Raw genomic sequence first — 18,375 nt, 5'->3', positions numbered from 1 at the left:
CAGTTTAAAGTGAACTACATCAAACCCAGTGTCAGTCCAACTATATTTGCTGGAAGAGAACACTAGGAAGGGGATGAATTAATCGCATCCATATAAGAGACATGAACGTTCTGCTCTCATTCCGTATTAACAGCTATAAAAGGTAGTTACAGTATTTTGTGTTGCCAATGTAGGTCATTTGAGAGGAGACGTAGTTTGTTAGGAAAGAAAATGCTATTTCTCAGAAAGGACCCTTGGAAGACAAGAAACTTTAATAATCCAAGTTTTAGGTTAGAGAAAATTTATATAAATCCATGGCATTTACAGATTTGGACTACCTGTAGATTTATGTTTCTCATTTATTAAAAAGAGACCCGAGAAAAAAATCATCCTTAAAAAAAAAAAATTCCTCACCTGAGGATATGTTCCCTGACTTGGGGGGGGGGGCAGCAGGTTGGGACAACACGGATGTCAGAGAGAAACATGGATCGGCTGCCTTGTTGTATGCGCTCCAACCAGGGTGCAAACCCGCAACCTAGGTACCTGCCCTGACTGGGAACTGAACCTGCACACCTTTGATGTAAGGGTGATGCTCAAACTGACTGAGTCACCCGGCCAGAGTGAAAAGAAATTTCTTAACTTGGACTGCTATAATTTGCCTCCAAGTCTCTATAATAGAAATACCATAGTAGGGTAGATAGTTCCCAACCCTCTCCTGCTCATTTGAACTGGGAAATATCCTTAAGTGAGGAAAACCAATCCCAATCCCAAGGTGGTTTCTATTACCTCTTTGCCCTACCATTTTGCAACTGGGCTGTAGCAAAGTGAGCTTGAGCTATTTTAAGCAAAGCACCAAAAACCCGTAGGCAGACTGGAGAGGATGGGGAAGTACTGGTTTCTCCAAAGAGCTAAAATGGGTCACAAGCCCCTCTTCTTCCCAGTGGAAAAGGGAATAGCTGCTACTGATCACAAGACAGTCAGCTATTTTAAAATGCTAAGGACTGAAAATGCAAAAAAAAAACCCAAAGAATGATTTGTAAAAAACCAATTAAGATATAAAATCCTTCAGCTATGGCTTAGATATCCTGTTGCAATGGAGCATCAAATGGGACTTCGAATATCTGGTAACACTCTGAAATGCCAAGTCAATTGAAATAGGGCCCTATAGCAATCAGTGTGCCTAATTATTGCAAGGCCGTCTAAAAGATTTATATTACCAAGTAGCTGATTACTACTGTGCATTTTAGAAGTAATTTCATGAGTGTTTGCCACAGTTAATTTTTTAACCTCTACATAAGACAAAAAGTCTAGGTTATAAGTTGACCTCTTGTTTATTCCCTAAAAAATCCTTCACATCAGAATTCAATGTTCCTTCAAGACTGACTGCAGAAGCCACCTCAGTGCTCTGCCTAAAGCAAAGACCTGAAATCTTCTGTTATGTAATAACTGATGCTGCTTTCCTGCTAACCAGCCATGGAGTATGAACTTCGCCCAAATATTCATCCCATAGCAGGGTACCCAGTTAAAAATTTATACTTGTCTGTGGTAGTTAATTACCAAGCCACTATATACAGAGAAATCCATGCCAACTTCTTAAGGTGACTTCTAGGTATGAACGTATCCTTTACTGACAACTGGGTCACATGACTGTTTCTTACACCGTATGACACCCCCACACCCATTACACGGTGAACCACCATGTTTTTCTCCAACGAGAAAGCTGTTACCTCTTTACAGGGCCAATAAAGCCAAAGGTAAAAGCATCTAAAGTACAATTCTATCAGTTGTTCAACTGCAAGGGAAACCACACAATTTTCTCCTGGGTTTAGAAAAGTCTAAAACAATAGCTCCTCCTACCCGGAAAGGTCTCTCTTCTGAAACTCAACAACTTATTTATCGACAGTCCTTATTTTGGCCTCTGGATGGCACCATTTCTCTGCTAAATGGAGAATAATGTCTGGTTTGTTTTGGTGCATTACTGTTAAGGATTGTAAGAACATAATCAACACCTCGAGTATGTGAGAGCAGCCATAAAAAAGAAACTAAGTGACGCAGACTAAGTGTGCACAGGTGCTCTGTCGTGAAACCCCGAGGCTGATGTGTCGAAGACTCAGAAGGCGAACCCGTCCTTACCTCGCAGGTGCTGTGGCTGCCGGCTGTTGCCCGTAGGCTGGGTAGGCAGGCTGAGTGCCGTAGGCGGACTGAGCTGCATAGGAGGCCTGGGTGGTAGTGACCGTAGCAGTGGTGGTGTCGTAAGCACCAGAGCCATAGCCCTGGACAGGCTGACTGTATGCCTGGGGTGCAGCTGGAGCAGTGTAACCTGAAACAAAAGAGAGCTACGTTGGATTCCTGGCCCCTCGAAGATCTGCCTACACACTTATTACCAGAACAATCTGTAAACCACCTACTTTCAACCATCACAACATTTAACCCCATTAAATATTTCCCCTTCAGTGAGAGTAGCAACAAACCAATATTTGAAACCTAAATTCTCTGAAAGTACCCAGTCTTCAGTAAAGCACTGTCTTTTTTTGCTCTAAAACCACACTTAATAGAAAGGAGGGGACAGAGTATGCTACAGAAAAGTGCTGGCATAGAAGACAAGTTGGCTTCTGCTAATTCTACACTGGGTTTGCTAGTAGACCTTTTAAGTTTCTCAACTAAGTGCCCCAAAACCTCTCAAGCAGGAATAAAATGTCCCAGAAAGGGAAGTAAGAGGCAAAGACATAGCATCTTAAAATAGCTACAAATAAGGATCCAGATACTAGTTTTAACATAAAACCTGTAATTTGAAATGGCTTGCTTTCAGTCCTAAGCACTCCATCATGGGGAATTCATGCTGAATTTAAGGAAACCGGGAATTCCAGAGAACGTGCTTAATTTTTAGTGGGAGATGTTAACAACTGATTGAACATCTCTAAGAACTGCTCATTTTGTTTCAGGTAACAAACAGCTAAAAAAATTCTTGCTACCACATTAAGATCTGAAAAGGCACACGAGTTATAAAGATATACTACAAGTCATATTTGTTTAAGTATCACCAACAAAAGTAATCCTATATTTAACTTTTAAAAAAAAATTAAATGTAATACCCCCCCCCCCCCATGTTTAAAAAGTAAATGTTTTCAAATAATAAAACCATCTGAGATTCTAAGCTGGTCATCAAATGATCCATCTCCATTCCTCTCTTATTTACCTACCACAAGTAAAAAGGTCTTTTTCCTGCTCACCAATACTGGAGGCAGACCTCAGAGCTCCCCATCTCCCTAACCAAGTGTCACAAAGACCTGCTCTCACAGATAGGTTCTCTCTCTAGTTCCGCCTTTGCCAGACTGGGCAGGATCCACATGCCCTTTCACCTGGAATTTGGGCTTGAAACCTAACAACCCCACACAAAGTCTGCAGCTAACTTGAGTCCCTTTCCTGTGAGAGGTGCTACAATCTTTCCTGGTGCTGGGTTCCCAATCAATAAGCCCAAGTAAGTCATGCAATAAAAAGAGGTCTATTCTTCTACAGCTCACTTCCTCCACCTCTGTGACTTCCTAAATAAACTCTCTCTTATAATTTGGGGGGTGGGGGGGGGAGTTAGGTTCAGTTGTCAGCATTTATACCTATCAAAGACAGATCCAAACCTCACTAAAGTAAAAGGGTTTCAGTTCTAAAGACAAATCCTGAATCGGGACTCTTGATTTTAGTTAAGCTTTAGGATCTTAAACTTCACAGGGTATAATAACTTTGTCTACCACCTGAACACTTTTGGGAAATTCTGAAATTAATTATACACAAAAGTAATTTTCTTCTCAAAACAGGAAGCCTCAAACAAACAGAAGTTTTTCAAGTTGGCATGCTTTCCATATGAATGTTTATTAAAAATTCTGGTCAGAGTCCTAATGTCAATCACATAAAGCACTCATTTATTTAAATTTAACTGGAAGCTAATCCCACCTAGAGAGAAGGGGGATAAGTAAGGGAAGGGTTTAGTCAAAGAACCTGTATAAATGACTCATGGACATGGACAACGGGGAGGGATATGATTGCGGGAGAGGGGGTGGGTTGGGTGGGGGAGAGAAATTGGGGGAAAAGGGGACAACTGTAATTGAAAAACCAAAAAAATAAAATAAAAATAAAAAAATAAAAAAAGAGCAACAGCAAAAAGAACACATCTACTATGTGGGGACAACTTTAAGAAAAAAGGTACTAAAAAAATGCATTACACAAATTGACCAAAAATTTGAACAAAAATTTAAGGTTTCTATTTCAATTAATGAACTGAGATGTATATAGCTCCCTTTCTCATGAATTTTTAAAACTTCTAGGAGAGAAAAATTTCTTTTTATACATTCCTTCCAATAGCTGTCCATGATGTTCACATGGAAAGGCAGCATGAGCTAAGGAAAAAAGTAGTAAGTGTGCTTGAACGCACTCACTATCTGTCAAGAGTCCTACTTAGTTTGGGCCAGCTTCAGTTTGCTCATCACGTGTAAAGTTGGTTCCTACAGGCCAAGGGTTCATGTGAGGATTAAGGGAGATATGAGGGCCCTCCATACACTATAAAGTTTACACAAATAATTCATTATTATTAAGTGCAATCTCTTGCTCATCAAAGCTACTGGTTTCTGTGTGAGACTGTCCTGTACTTTTTGCGCCCATAGGCCCTAATGAGACTTTTTCAGTCAATGTTAATGTAAATAGATGGCTCAAGAGAGCCTAGAAGACCACTGCATTTCCAGTAAATGATTTTATCACGTCCCTATAAAATGATCTAGGGGCTCCAAAGGCTGTATCTAAGCAGTATTATTTACTTTTAAATAATACTTCTTAAAATCTCCAATTATAAGTAAGTGATGGTGATACACAGCACGGTGATTAATAATACTGTATTATATATAGTTGTGTTTTGGTATCTGTGTGGGATTGGTTTCAGATCCTGTGATCTAAGGATGCTCAGGTCCCTAATATAAAACAGAGTAGAACAACACATATGTATTTGAAAGTTGCTAAGGGTGTAGATGAGATCTTAAAAGATCTCATCACAAGAAAAAAATTATAACCATGTGTGGTGATGGATGTAACTAGACTTCCTGTGGTAATCACTGCAACACAGTACATGCAAATATAAAATCATGTTGTACACCTGAAACTGTTACATCAATTGTAATAATAAAAAATGTAATAGCTTGAATACATAAGGTTCATCTCACAATTTCAAAATTCTCTGCTATAGTCTTAGTTCCAACTTTTCCTAAAGTTGTAACTATCAACAACAGAACGTTTATACATTTCACAACCTATTCAAGGTACGTATTAGATAGATGAGTATGTACTTCCCATCAAATCCAGGACAGTTACTCAGTAAGATAAATTACAAATAGGTTTCCCCCTATTAAAAATTCTGATACGAGATTATACATAACTAAGTGACGACAGTTTGAAAAAAAGGTTTTTACATATTTAAGACTTTTATATTAAATATTCTTTAATAATAATAATTTTTAAAAATACAGGAGTGAACAGGAAGATGGTAGGGACCCTAAAATGTCTGCACAGTACTAAACATAAAACTACTGTAAATTTTTTACATACTCCACTCTCAATCCCAGTATCACAATAGCTTATTCTACTTCCTAGAATAGTTTATTCTTTAGCTCCCTGGAACGCTGTTTTTATATATACATATATTTAAGATATACTATGGATTAAAATAATTCATTAACACTTAAATAGAAAATAAAATGTGTCTGGACTGGAAACCAACAGACAGACAAACATAATTAACATGCAGGGTGGCAGTCTTCACCTCTAATAAATCTAATCATGCATCTCTCCTGCAGGGAATATGGGGCAATCAGCTGGGGAATAGTCATCTGAAATACCTTTGGGAAGGTGAACTATTATAAAGGCTTGACACAAAAAAATGTGTAAAATAAAACAAAACAGAACCTTTCCCAAAATCACACAAAGAAAAAGACATGGATCTGCGAATGGCACCTGAAGCAGTTTTCCATTAGCACCTCGTTGTGTGTGATGTTAGAAAGTTTGAGGGTTAAACAAATGAAACACCTAAAGGGTTAACATTACAGGGTTAAACAAGATGGAAAGCATTTCCCATGCAAGAATGAGCAGGATAGTCAAACCTGTACTGGTCCCTTCTACTGTGGAAAGCACAAAACAGAAAGTAGAGGGTACACTATCAGACGAAGTAAACATGTGAACATCAGTTTGATTCTTTTAGCAGCTCAGTTTAAGAAGGCTCATTCTTACCCAGTATTAATATTAGCATAATCTTTTATATATTCTCCATTTTGTTGGGATTATTCAATACACCTAATAAAACAGTTATAAGGAAAAGTGCTTTTCTCCCTTGGAATTTATTCCACCCACATTCTATTAGCAATTCCTCAAGGAGACTATAAGGGAAAAGGAAAAAAGAAAAAAAAACCAGCTTCTCCAAAGAATAAAGGATCCCCAGATGCCAAGATATAGACCAGAATATACACCAAAGAACACAAGTAACAAGCTTCTTAGCAAACACCCTAGCTGATGTGACCCGGAAGTATCTTCGAGGCAGGCTTTACCTGTGGGAGGCTGTCCATAAGAAGTTGCATAGGCCGTCTGCCCATAGTTAGCAGTGGTCTGGGCCTGGGTATAGCTTACGTCAGTGGGCTGTCCATAGGTTCCATAACTTTGTTGCCCATATGCCTGCTCAAACAAAATGGATGCAAAAACTTCACATATATATATAAACCTTGTAGTTTACGGGGGTGGGGTGGGGGGAGGAGACAGGTGATCACAGTATTATGAATGCTTGTTTTCCCTTATCTCATTCACCCATATTTTCATAAATTCAACTACAAAGAAGTTCCTGAAATAATTAGGCAAAATCGCAGTTGACTATACAGGAAATTAACAAGACACTCTCAAGGGATGAGCAATAAGGGAACAGGTGTATAATTGCCAGCACTAAGTGTAGCAGTTTAAGCAACTAGAAACAAATGTTAGGAAGATGATATGATAAGAGAAAAAAAAAATGAAGTGGGGCTAAAATCTGCAGACAATTTTGAAAACCAGATTTTCAGCAGGACAGATTTCACTTCCAAGAAAATGGACTAGAACACTGCATGTCTCAAGTTTAGCACATTAACAGCGGTGTCTTTTGAACTTGGACATCAATAATACAGAAAACCTGGCAAGGAATGAGGTGTTCTTTCAGATATTTTTAGCATGATCATATTCTAGATCTGAATGACCATTTTATGTAATATCTGCCAGACACACTGCATTCTGCCTGTGCTACAATGTTTCCATTAGAATTATTAGTACCCCTTTCATGCAACAGACCATTTCAGAATTTGAGATGATTTTGAGAACCCGAGGAGGCGGCTAATTTTATTAGAATCTGTTGGCCCAGGCTTTTAAACACAGACTTGTAGTAGTAAGCGCAGAAGTTCTGTAGCTAGGCAGCCCGAAGAGCTGACCCCTACACTTACTGTGTGACCACTGGCAAATGCCTGAATATTTATGCACTGCAATTTTTTCATTTGTAAAATGTCACCCTATCTCCTTCCTCTGTATAACTGTTGAATAAACTTAAATATAATAAACTACATAGAAGGACAAGGATGGAGCAGGGTACCTAACTTGAGAAATTATACTAGAAAGGTATGGAGAGCTAGCAACTCCAAGTTCGGGGATGGTTTCATTTATAATGGCACTCCCACTGTGAAGTTTAAAATATATGGTTATTTTATGATTACAAGCATATCACACTTTTCTATTATCTAATTTTTGAAAAATATCTGTTCTAGCTATTGTTTTAATGGCTGATAAAAACATTTTACTTGGGGATGCAGCTATGTGTATTTATCTTAAAAGATTACCTGGGTGGTCTGTGCATATCCTTGAGTGGGCTGGGCGGCGTAAGCACTGTAGCTGTAAGAGAAATTAAACGCAAGAACTGAATATAGAACATTCAGATTCCCTTACTAAATCCTCCACAACTATAGCAGGCTCTGTATTTTAAAATCATTAATCAATCACACACAGGAAATACTGCTGTAAAAGGCTGACTTACCCCTGCTGGGCTGCAGCTTGGCTGTAGGTACTGTAATCTAGAGGAAACACGAAGAGAAAATAGTGTGATGTCAGCAAATGGGGGATGGGGGAAGGAATTCAGAGGCAAAAAGATAAAATTCTTTAAACCATTTAGAGCAGACCTATAGACAAGCAGAGAGGTCCCAATGAGCAGCTCTTATTTCTTAACACCAACCCAAAAAATAAGTCTAAACCAGTTAACCTCAGTTTCAATACAGGGCCAGATAATGAGGTCCGGTTCAGCTGATTTGGCAGATACTTTGCATGTTCCCATGACCACAAACCCCCTTCAACTACAGGCTGTCATTTCAAATACATAATCATCACTGTAAGACGAACAGAATAAGACAAAACCAACAGGATGAGTTTTTATCTTCATATATAAAGCAAGTAACATTAAAATGTACAACACCAGGCTGCTTATATTAGTAGCTACATCTCCTCAAAAACTAGTTTTTCTATTGCTCCCTCACTTTTGCAAATTAGACCAACCTTAATTCCCTAGCAGGGCTGTGAAATGGAATGGCAGAAAACATGAGTCCCCTTAATCCAGTGTTTTAAAGGGTTTGCCGAGTGTATCAGGGCTACAATTGTACAGTAAGTCAAAAGCTAGATCATTATAACCCACCAAAGCAGAGTTAAGGCAGAATCCTGACAACTGGCAGAGAAAGCACTTCATCTTTTTGGGAAGAATTTGGTTTTAGGTAAAACTATCTTTTTAAAACTCAAAACGATTTCAACTTAAAACAAACAAACAAACAAAAAAAACCCCCACAAGATTTCTTCCCCTCTTCTTTAAGTAAAACTTCCTGTAATTTTCCTTTTCATGTGCAATTTACAAAAGGGCCCTTTCTATTCCATTCAGAAAGCAGTCCCTCCTCTCAGAGCAAGTTTGTCGTGGCAGCACTTCCTGGAGGGGCTTTTATCCCTACTCCACAAGAAGCCCACCTCACAGTCAGCCAGCCTGGCCTGAGAGCATTTTGCTGAATCCATCCATCTTTTAAGTCAGCTCATCGTTCTACCTCTACACTCTACCTGACTACTTACTCTCCTTTGTACACCCTTAACTCAGAACTCTGACTCAACATCATCAAACCAGCCGCCCAGAGGCTAGAACTGATTTGCTCAAGACAACCCTTAAACCTTAAGGCATTTTCAATAGTACAACAAGCTGTGTTATGTGGCAAATGACAAGGAAATGCAAGTCACTTCTTCCATGTGGTATTCACATGGAAGCATCAAAAAATTGAGTATTTCAACCTATATTTTGCTGAGGTTCGTGTGAGAAATTCTAAATCTCTGACATATAAGTTTAATGTTTGCAACGGGACTTTTATACAAGAACAGTTATATAAGACATAAAATTGGCAAAGCTGATATGTAACAACCAATGTTCTCAGATCAGTGTGAAACCAGATGCTTTTTATGAGAACCTGTTACCTACTGAGAGCACACAAACATTATATATGGTCTCGAAATTGCTAGTCACACATTGGTCAGATTATTTAGCAATCAGTTATGTCTTGTTTTTAACCCCCACTATGAAGACCACTAAAAATGGACGGGTTTGAGGAGAGAGGGGGCTGTGATCCAAGCGGGCCTTCGAGTGTGTGCAGTTTCATTTCTTGGTCTGACAGGTAATCCCTTGGGAGTTTGCATTGTTAAGTCTTTGTTAAAATACATATATTGTACTTTAGGTACTTTTTCTCATATGATATAAATGAGGAAAAACAGCTAATATTACCCAAGGCAGTAGCTTTTAGACACTTTACGGTGGTCCTCACCGAACTGTAGAGATTTTGAGCTTCAGACTACATAATGAAAAGTCAGTATTTTGTGGGAGCCAAATCGCTTTGCTTCAAGGTCAGAAGTTAAGGGCCCAAAAATCTCTTAAAAGGTCTAGCCTAACTCCTTTATTTTGACGGAAAGAAAGCCGAAGTTCAGGTAAGTTACACGACTCTCCGAAGGTCCCCCAGCTGGGCCCACTACTGTGTATAAACAGCAACCGGAATTCTAATCCAATCCAATCCACAGTGGGTAGCAGTCAACAGAGCACGGGCCAAGTAGACCAAAAAATCGGCATTACTGTATCTAGCCACACGAAAATTTCAACATACACATTTTGACTCCCTAAGCTTGAACAGAGGAGACTACCACTCACCCTTACAAAACTCAAACCCTGCCGGCAAAAGGAGGGTGGAAAGGCCGCTTTGGAAACCTTTCCCACCAGGATATCTTCTTGGGACCGTAGTATTTCAGTCATTTTTTTTTTTCCCTAGGGGTACTCTGTACCCCGGCAGCAACAGCCAGCACTGACCTACCTGATTACTGACCACACAGCTGGGGAGAGTTCTAAACCTGTTCTTAGGCTGCGGGATACTGAACTCTTTTCAATCACAACTCCGAGGGATCCGGAGCGCTTCCCGTCTTCCTGTTTTCTCCCAACGCTTTTATAAGCGCGGAGTTAGGGTGCCCAGTAACACCCGCCCCCCGATGGAAAATGCCCCACCTTACCAGTAACCTCGGGTTAGTGCAGGCACTGGCTGCAAACTGCAGGCCACACTCCCTAAAACACTCCTTGCAGATGGGGCCCTCCCCAGATATCAACGTTGGGGCTCCTGCCCCGGGGCTTTCTTCCAAGTCCACTGAGCGCCTACTTCCTTGTCGGCTTAACCCGGGCAAGATATATGTGTGTGACGACGGCTCACGCGTAATTCACATGCCGACTCGGGTCTTTGTTTCTCCTAAGCTCAAGGAGGCCAGAAATTTCTCGGTAGAGCCCGCGATCTGGGCAGGTCTTATTGTACAACGGCTCTCTTTCGGCATTTGCTGAAAAATTGCTCTGAGAAACTACTTAATTGCTTTCTGGGGCGGCAAGGAGATGGGATTCACGGTAAAAGCGAAGAAGCCCCAGGAGCAGCCGACTGGGGAGACTCCCAAGGTGGGAGCTGAACCCGTAGGAAGCCCAGGCGGGCCGAAGTTCAGCGGGGGCTGGAACTCGCCAAGGGGGCAGCTAGGCGGCGCCGGACGCCCCCGCCAGCCGGGCTCTAAGGATGACGGGCCGCTCGCTCACAGGTCCGCGCCCCTCGGCTCCCAAATCCGCTATGCCTTTTTTGTTTATTTGCTTCCCCGCGGGGCAGAATCGCCCTTGGATTTGGGCCTTCTCCCTGGAAATTAGGTGCAATCAGCGACAGAACGCTCGCGGCTTTTTGAGCCCCCCCCCCACCTCCGGTCTCGGGGTGCCGGGCTCTAGGCCTTGACGACCGTCCCCCCCCACGACGCGGGGCTCGAGGCCGCAGGCCCCGCCCACGTGGCGGGCGGCCCGGAGCGCGGGGCCCGACGGCCGCCACACAATGGAAGCCACTGGAAGCCCCGCACGCCCCCACCCCCGCACGCCCCTCGCGCAGTGGGGGCGCTGGAAGGTTCCAGAACCGGCCTAACAGGTGGGGGAGGGGAGAGAAACGCGGGTCCTTGAGCTCGTCGGGCAGCGGCGGGTACCTCACACCCTTCTCAGAAACTCCACTGAGTCGTTTTGGCCACCCCCAGAGACAAGTAGCCCCGACTTGGGCGTCCTGGCCGTCGCCGGCGCGGCCGCATTTTCTCCACACTCACCAGTGGACGCCATTTTCTCTCCTTCCTTCTCGTTCTCTCAACGTCTCCCTCTCGCTTTCCCTCTAGGCGCCGCACTGCGCAGGCGCGAAACCCGCAACCTCGGGCGCTACCATCGGGCCAGGCCACGGGGGTAGGGGAGAGGGATGAACCACACCTTCCCAGGCCTCCTGCCCTCAATTCTTGCCCCAATCCTCCCTAAAGAGCGCCGGCCATGACGCGCGGGCTCAGGTAGCGCCGAAGGGGCCGGAGCGGCGGATGAGTGGGCCTTGGAATCAAGGCGAGGTGATTCTCCCCACGAGGCTAAACTGTTCGAAGTGGTTACGTCCGCTGGCTCTAGGGACCGTCTCTGAAGAGTCTGCTGTGAAGGGAAACGGAGGCGGGAGGGCTGGAGGGGGAGGGACCTGGGCCTAGACCAACTGCTGACTAATTCGTGGGCGGCGGGGCAGGGGGGGAGGGGGCGGCGTGCCGGGCCGTCGCCCGGGGGTCACGCGCCCGAGTGCAAGCAGAATGGTTTTAGGGTGCTCCGGCCTCAGCGGGAAGCTAGGACCCCTACTTCCAGCCGGGCGCCCCGCCCGTCCTTTGGCGGGCGGGGGGCGCGCTCCGCAGTGAGTAGCCCGGACACGTGGCCTGAGCCGGCTCGGGCGGGGGCCAAGGCCGGTGGGCTGGATGGGATGTCCCGAACGTAGCGTCCGGTCCCGAGAGCCCCCCAGTAACGGTCGAGGTTGAGAAGGCCCTTTAATTATCCCTCATCCAATACCCTTGTTTTTACAGAAGGGGAAACTGAGGCCCAAGGAATCCGTGTACCTTTCCTAAAGTCTCAAAGCTGAGTTCGACCCACACCTTGGGGCGCCCCACTCTGCATCATCCGGAAGAATCTTTCGGGTCCTTGCCTTCCCATTCTGTCCCGCGGCTTCCCCATCAGGCAGGCAGGGCCTGGTGGTGCGTAGCCCCATTTTATGGATTGAGACTGCGCCTGCAGGGTTCAAATCCCAGCTGTTTGCCCATGGGCCAGCCCTGGGTGGGGGGAGGGTATGGTTGTGAGGGTGTAAGAGGAGGCTTGCAGTGGGTGCCTTGGCTCCGGGCAAGGGTGGCACCTGTCTGCCTTCCTGGACAACCTTTACCCCGGTCTCACCCGAAGCCCTCAGCAAAGTGGCGCCAAGCTAGTGTTTTTCGTTCAGTGAACACGTATACAGCGTCAGCTCTGTGCGAGGAGCATCCTGGGGAACTTGGGGATGAACGACACCCCCCTCCCGCCCCCTTTTGCTCAGACCACCTGCCAGGGCAAAGCCAGGCTAAGGGATAAGTCGAATTTATTAGGTGAGATTCAAGGTGTGAGGGCCAGCGAAGGGGATGGGGAACTCTGAGCCGGGCTTCAAAGAGTGCGGAGGAGTTGGCCTGTTGAAGATGGAGGCAGGAGAGCTTTCTGCATTTTTCCTGCAGGAAACCGGCCGGGGGGTTGTGATGCTGAGGATGTCCTTGGCAAGGAGCAGAGGAGGCGGCCTTGTTGTCTCTGGGATTTTGCTTCTTGCTCTGTGAAATCAGTTCACGGGGACTCCTGAGACAGACGGGCTTGGCTGGGGTGGGGGCGGGGTTCCCGTAGCGCCTGGAGGACAAGCTGGGTGTGAGGGGAGGGAAAGGGAGAAAAAGTCTCGCCATCAGGGCAGGGAATGGGCCCATTTGAAGGTCAGAATCTGAACCAGCAAGTCCGGAGCAGCTGCCTCCCTGTTGAGGCCTCCCCTTGCTGGGGCAGCTAGTGGCTCCGTCTGCCTCCCACCATTGGCTGCAGTGGCTACAGTTAAATGAGCAGGAGTCGCGGGCTGCCGTGGTCATTCCTTTTTCTCATCCTATGAGAGAAGGATTTTCTTTCTTTCATTATTGTTTATTCTGTTACAGTTGTAGGAAAGGATGTTCTCAATCCCCATTTTACAGACGGGGAAGGAGAGGCTCAGAGGTGGGAAAGCTTGCCCCAGGGATGCACCACGGGAGGAAGTGGATGCTGGACCACTCCTGTGAAAAGGGGGACTAGGGGCACAGGGGCGGGGCTAGGGCTCTGTGGAAGGTAGTATTTCAGTCCAGGGTCACTTTATATGCATTCAGGGTGTGGGATTCCTGCTGCCCCTCCTCAAACCCTTCTGCCCCACCCGCTCCCTAATCTGCCTGCCCATTGGCTGGTCTCTGCCCCTTGGTCCAGGGCAGCTGAGGCCATCTGGAGGGCTAAGGCTGGGCACAGTGGCAGGGAGGAGGGAGGAAGCTGGGTGGTCTGCAGCCACAGAGAAGCAGATGAAAGCCGGCAAGGGCACTGAATTTGCCCTGGGAGGCTGTGTCCCTCTCTTTGGGACTCCAGGGCCCAAATTCAACTTCCATGGGCCTGTGCCTCCCACCCCATACTCTTTTTCAAGGGCCATCAGTGCTCAGGGCCCTTTTGGCCTGGCTTCTCCCCATCCTCACACGCAGGCTGGTGGACTGGCAAGATGGCTGAGCACATGGTTAGGGTCTGAGCTCCTCTGTGACCAAGTTGCTGGACCTGTCTCTCCAGCCTCAGTTCCTACCTACTCTTGTAAAATGGAGCTGTTGGTAGGGTATTTGTCAGGAAGCCAGATAAAAGCTGCAATAATAACTGTTAATTGTTTTCCTTTACCCATAGCACACAATCCCAAGACTGCCCATGACCACCTTCAGCCAAGCCATGTATGACAGAAGTCCCCCTGGCCTACTGTCCCCAGCGCTGCCTCTTGCCTCCTCAGTCCTGATGCTGCTAATGAGCAGTCTGTGGCTGGTGGGGGCTGGCCCCAGGCTTGCCCTGGCCCCGGATCTGCTTTTGGACCCCTGGCAGGGTGAGGGCTGCCCACCTGGGCCTTGGAGGAGGCAGGAGACTTGCTGTAGGGCCTGAGACCAGTTGGCAGGAGCAGCATGCCTCTTGCAGTGGTTGGGCAGGGGTGGGACCCAGTGTCCGGGGGAGGATCAGCCTTAGGCAGAAGCAGGCTCAACTTATCTGCAACCAAGGAAGCCAGAGGAGCCAGCAGAGAGGTGGGGGCCTGCGAGTAGGAATTGTTCTCAGAGGACTTTCTGAAATAAGAGCTAAGGCTTTCAGCCAAGCACAAGAATGACGGACAGGTGGTGCTGGGAGTTTAAGGAGTGACCTCAGCTGAGTGTCCGTTTCCCAATAATAACAGCAGCTTCCATTTACATTTGAGGAACCCAAATGATGCTCACAGTGACTCCTCCATAGTGGGTTGCTTTAGAGAAGACTGAGTGGTGGGCCTGGCTTGTTCTCTTTAATACAGCAGGGGAACAGCCAGTGGTGGGAAGCCCTTGGTTCCCTCCGTGAGTGATTGCTGGCATTGGGCAGACTGGCTCCTGGGAAGGGCAGGCAGGCTTAGCAGGTGGCCCTGGCAGAGTGTAATCACCAACCTGGCACACCTGGCACACCCTTGGGGGTTGGGACCACTAACCTGGCACCTAAGCCTCTTCTCTCTCCCAGCACACCGGCTGCTGACCCATGCTGTGGGCCACACAGCCCTACCCAGCCTGCTCTTGAGTCTGTTGCTCCTGCCCCTGCTGGGCTGGCGGCAGGAGTGCCACCTGGGCACGCTGCGATTCCTGCATGCCTCTGCCCTGCTCGCCCTGGCTGCCGGGCTAATGGCCGTGCTGCTGGCAGGCCTCGGGTTGTCCAGTGCAGCTGGTGGTTGCGGGTACATGCCTGTCCACCTGGCCATGCTGGCGGGGCAGGGTTACCACCCTAGATGGCCCCATGCAGCACTGCCACCATGGCTGTCACCATGGCTGCTGCTCGCCCTGACACCGCTGCTCACCTCCGAGCCACCCTTCCTGCATCTCCTCTGTGGCCTCCTTGCTGGCCTGGCCTGTATCCTTTGCCTGGACCCTGGGCCTGTGTGGATGTGTGGGTTGTGGCTGGGCCCCCACAGTACCTGGGAGGGAAGTGGCGCAAGTGGGTCAGGTCCAACAATGCCAGAAAGCTGTGCACACACGTTTCAGGAGCATCTCTGAGCCTTCTTCTAGCCAGGCTCTGGGCTGTCGCTCGGGGGCTTGTGGCCAGATGGAGGTGCCAATTACAATTTAAAGGGGAGCTCTGGAGGATTGAGGTGGCCCAAGGAGGCCCCTAACCAGGACCTTGCCAGTGGCAGTGGCATCTAAGCCGAGATGTGCAGAATGAGAGGTTCAAGTAAAGAGAAGCGGAAAAGGAGCGCACGGCCAGGCAGAGGGTGCGCTGGGGCTCTGGGCACCAACAGGGACAACCACCTGTGGCAACGTTGCGTGTGCGTTAAACACGGGCTTTTGCTCCGAGGATGTTAAATGCCTGTTGGGGAAAACAGTGCAGTCGGAGAGCACAGTGGGCACAGGCAGGTCCCTGCAGTTGTTCAGGATCAGGGACACTAGGTGCTAAGGCCTTGCTGAGTCCCGGAGTGGGCAGCATGTTGCCCTGGCTGAGCGGAACGGGGTTGTGGGTCACTGGCCCAAAGGTGTGCCTCACGTCGCAGACCTGAACAAGGAGATAGGGCTCTGGGAGTAGAACAGGGCGGCAGTGGTTAAAACGGGATAAGACAGGTTTTGGGGGTGAGGAATATCTGGTTCCACCTCTTCCTGGCTGAGTAGCTTCAGGCAGGTCCCTTTTCCTCTCTGAACTTCCCCTGCTGACTGGGATGATGACACATCTCTTGTAGGGCTGTAGTGAGGAGACGTGAGAATGCCCATCATACCCTTGGCACAGGGCCTGGCATGCAGCGCGGGCTCGCTCGGGCTGGTTTTGGTTTTCCTTGACCAGCTGCCCTGCCCTGGGCAGACAGACGCAGCCGGGGCCTTCCGATGGCTGGAGCTCTCTGAGCGGCGGCTGCAGGCGCTGCAGGAGGGCTTCTTGTGCAGGGCTTTGGCGGGGTGCTGGCCGCTCAGGCTCCTTCCCACCCCAGGCAGTGTGGCTGAGCTGCCTGTCACCCATCCTGGAGTGAGGTGAGGGTAATGCCAAGGACACCAGCTCTGGTGGTGGGAGCTGTGACAGTTGCTGGCAGTCAGGCTCTCTTCTGTTTCCGCCCCTCCAGGCTTCCCCCTCCTGGACGTCCTTACATGGCCTCCGTTAGTCTCTGGTCCCACAGTGAAGACTCAGCCTTATTCCCGCCAGGCCTGGGGCCTCTGCAGCCAGCCTGGGATGGCCCCTCGGAGGTTGACCTGGCCTGGACCGGGCCCAGCTTCCCCACAGCGACCCCACTATGGGCAGCCCTGGAAGAGCAGATGCTGCAGGAGGGGATCCAGGCCTCGCTCCTTGAGGGGCAAGCCCAGGTTCCCAAGGGCTCACTATGGCTGCCTAAGTCCTCTGTCTCCTCTCTACGGTAAGGCAGGGTGGGCAGGGGTGGGGTCTCCTGGTGTGAGGGCTGGAGGTGGCCCTGATTCTCTCCCTGTCCCCTCCATCTTACAGGCTGCAGCAGCTGGAGCGCATGGGCTTCCCTACGGAGCAGGCAGTGGTGGCACTAGCAGCCACAGGGCGCGTTGAGGGTGCCGTGTCACTGCTGGTCAGCGGGGAGGTGGGCGCTGAGGCCCTAGTGACTCAGGGGAGGGATGGGCCCGCTCACCCCGAGGGTCCTGGGCCCCCCTAGCACAGGCAGGCCCTCAGGTGACAAGAGGCCTGGCCTGTGGGTCGGTAGTCCGAGTCCCAGTGTGCTGAGTCACGGTGGGTGCAGGACAGGCCCCGACGGCACCCTGTGCCGGTACTGTTTAGAATAAAAACCTGTTCACTTTTCAACCCGGACCTCTTTGGGGACAGCAGTTGTATCTGACTGTTCTGTGTTGGCATCAGGGGATGACTGAATGAACAGTAAATGAACAGCCGATTGCAGGAGAGCGGCTCCCTGGTGTCCATTGTCACTGTCCATGCACCCACCGTGCAGCCTCTTCCTCCAGGGAGCTGTGGCCTCCACCGTGGGCCTTTGCTAGGCTGGACCCACTGCCAAGGGGCATTCCTTTTTTTCAATATTCAGGTTCTTTATTCAGGCTTTTGTCTGTCTTATAGAAATCACTCTATGATAAATACTTATAATTCATCCATTGACTCTTAATGACATTGAACTTGACAATAAGAAACTTTCAATGTGAGATGGATCATTTTGTCTCAGAGAGCCAAGAACTGGTTCTTTAAGAGATTGAGAAAATATGAAATTCCATTGATAAAAACCAGGAAGGCAAGTTTTTCATATTATTCTTCCAGCTGTTAAAAGTGGAAGTTGAATCATTTACAAAACAAGAAGGCACAAATATCATTAAGCCTTTCACTTACACTACTGTTGACAGCCATGAATGAGCCCAGAAACCAATGCTCAGGGTCTTCAAGGAAAACAGGGTGTACTGAAGAGAATCGGAGCAGAGGTGTCCACGAAAGGCACTGCCCGAGGCCTTCACATCGACTCCCTTTGCGTTCACTTGTCCAGAGACTATTAGTGAGGAAGGTGAGCATCCCTCCACGCTGCTACAGAGATGGGGGCCGTGGTTTCTGCCTCCTCCCTCGCGTGCCTTCCTCACCCTGGCTCCCACTGAAAGCACTCTCACTGACGCACCAGTGAGCCCTACAGCTTACGCTACCTGTCTGCGCTGTGTGCTGCTGCTGTCATTTCCTGAAAGCTTGCCTGCCTTGGGCTCTGCTTTCTTCTACCTTTCTGGCCAGGCCTCCCTCGGCGCTGTCACTGGCTC

The 18,375-nt window shown here is 47.8% G+C and overlaps 2 protein-coding genes across 7 annotated transcripts in view; one reads left to right on the top strand and one right to left on the bottom strand.

Moving 5' to 3' along the window:
* Positions 1-12,009, bottom strand: part of EWSR1 (EWS RNA binding protein 1) — a 29,509-nt gene extending 17,500 nt beyond the window's left edge. For 2 of the 5 annotated variants that reach the window (XM_090291754.1, XM_090291755.1), the window contains exons 1-6: positions 11,683-11,776; positions 8,051-8,087; positions 7,857-7,908; positions 6,555-6,678; positions 6,114-6,131; positions 2,113-2,299 (exon numbers count right to left, since the gene is read on the bottom strand). In XM_090291754.1, coding sequence (XP_090147880.1) covers positions 2,113-2,299; positions 6,114-6,131; positions 6,555-6,678; positions 7,857-7,908; positions 8,051-8,087; positions 11,683-11,695 — 431 coding nt within the window. In that variant the 5' untranslated portion in view covers positions 11,696-11,776. Of the gene's footprint in view, positions 1-2,112; positions 2,300-6,113; positions 6,132-6,554; positions 6,679-7,856; positions 7,909-8,050; positions 8,088-11,682 lie in introns of all 5 variants that reach the window. The other 3 variants (XM_090291756.1, XM_090291757.1, XM_090291758.1) reach the window with 2 other exon arrangements.
* RHBDD3 (rhomboid domain containing 3) lies at positions 11,826-17,348 on the top strand. 2 transcript variants are annotated; one of them, XM_090291760.1, is made up of 7 exons: positions 11,826-11,964; positions 12,454-12,604; positions 14,327-14,516; positions 15,164-15,547; positions 16,488-16,647; positions 16,737-17,024; positions 17,111-17,348. In XM_090291760.1, exons 3-7 carry the CDS (start codon positions 14,348-14,350, stop codon positions 17,286-17,288), a joined length of 1,179 nt encoding a protein of 392 aa, XP_090147886.1. In that variant the 5' UTR covers positions 11,826-11,964; positions 12,454-12,604; positions 14,327-14,347; the 3' UTR covers positions 17,289-17,348. The 2 variants fall into 2 exon arrangements, with proteins under 2 accessions (XP_090147886.1, XP_090147885.1); XM_090291759.1 differs by lacking the exon at positions 11,826-11,964 and adding an exon at positions 12,115-12,287.
* Positions 17,349-18,375: the final 1,027 nt, after the last annotated feature.

This window comes from Furipterus horrens, unplaced genomic scaffold, assembly GCF_987537825.1.
Source record: "Furipterus horrens unplaced genomic scaffold, mFurHor1.1.pri manual_scaffold_11, whole genome shotgun sequence".
Taxonomy (NCBI): domain Eukaryota; kingdom Metazoa; phylum Chordata; class Mammalia; order Chiroptera; family Furipteridae; genus Furipterus; species Furipterus horrens.
This window is presented reverse-complemented; position numbering and strand designations above follow the sequence as displayed.

What these genes read in the sequence shown, in the direction of transcription:
- RHBDD3 (XM_090291760.1), top strand. Translation starts at nt 14,348, where the DNA reads ATGACCACCTTCAGCCAAGCCATGTATGACAGAAGTCCCCCTGGCCTA. An exon ending in GCTTTTGGACCCCTGGCAGG is followed by an intron (nt 14,517 to 15,163) that starts GTGAGGGCTGCC and finishes TCTCTCTCCCAG; the next exon opens with CACACCGGCTGCTGACCCAT. An exon ending in GTCACCCATCCTGGAGTGAG is followed by an intron (nt 16,648 to 16,736) that starts GTGAGGGTAATG and finishes CCGCCCCTCCAG; the next exon opens with GCTTCCCCCTCCTGGACGTC.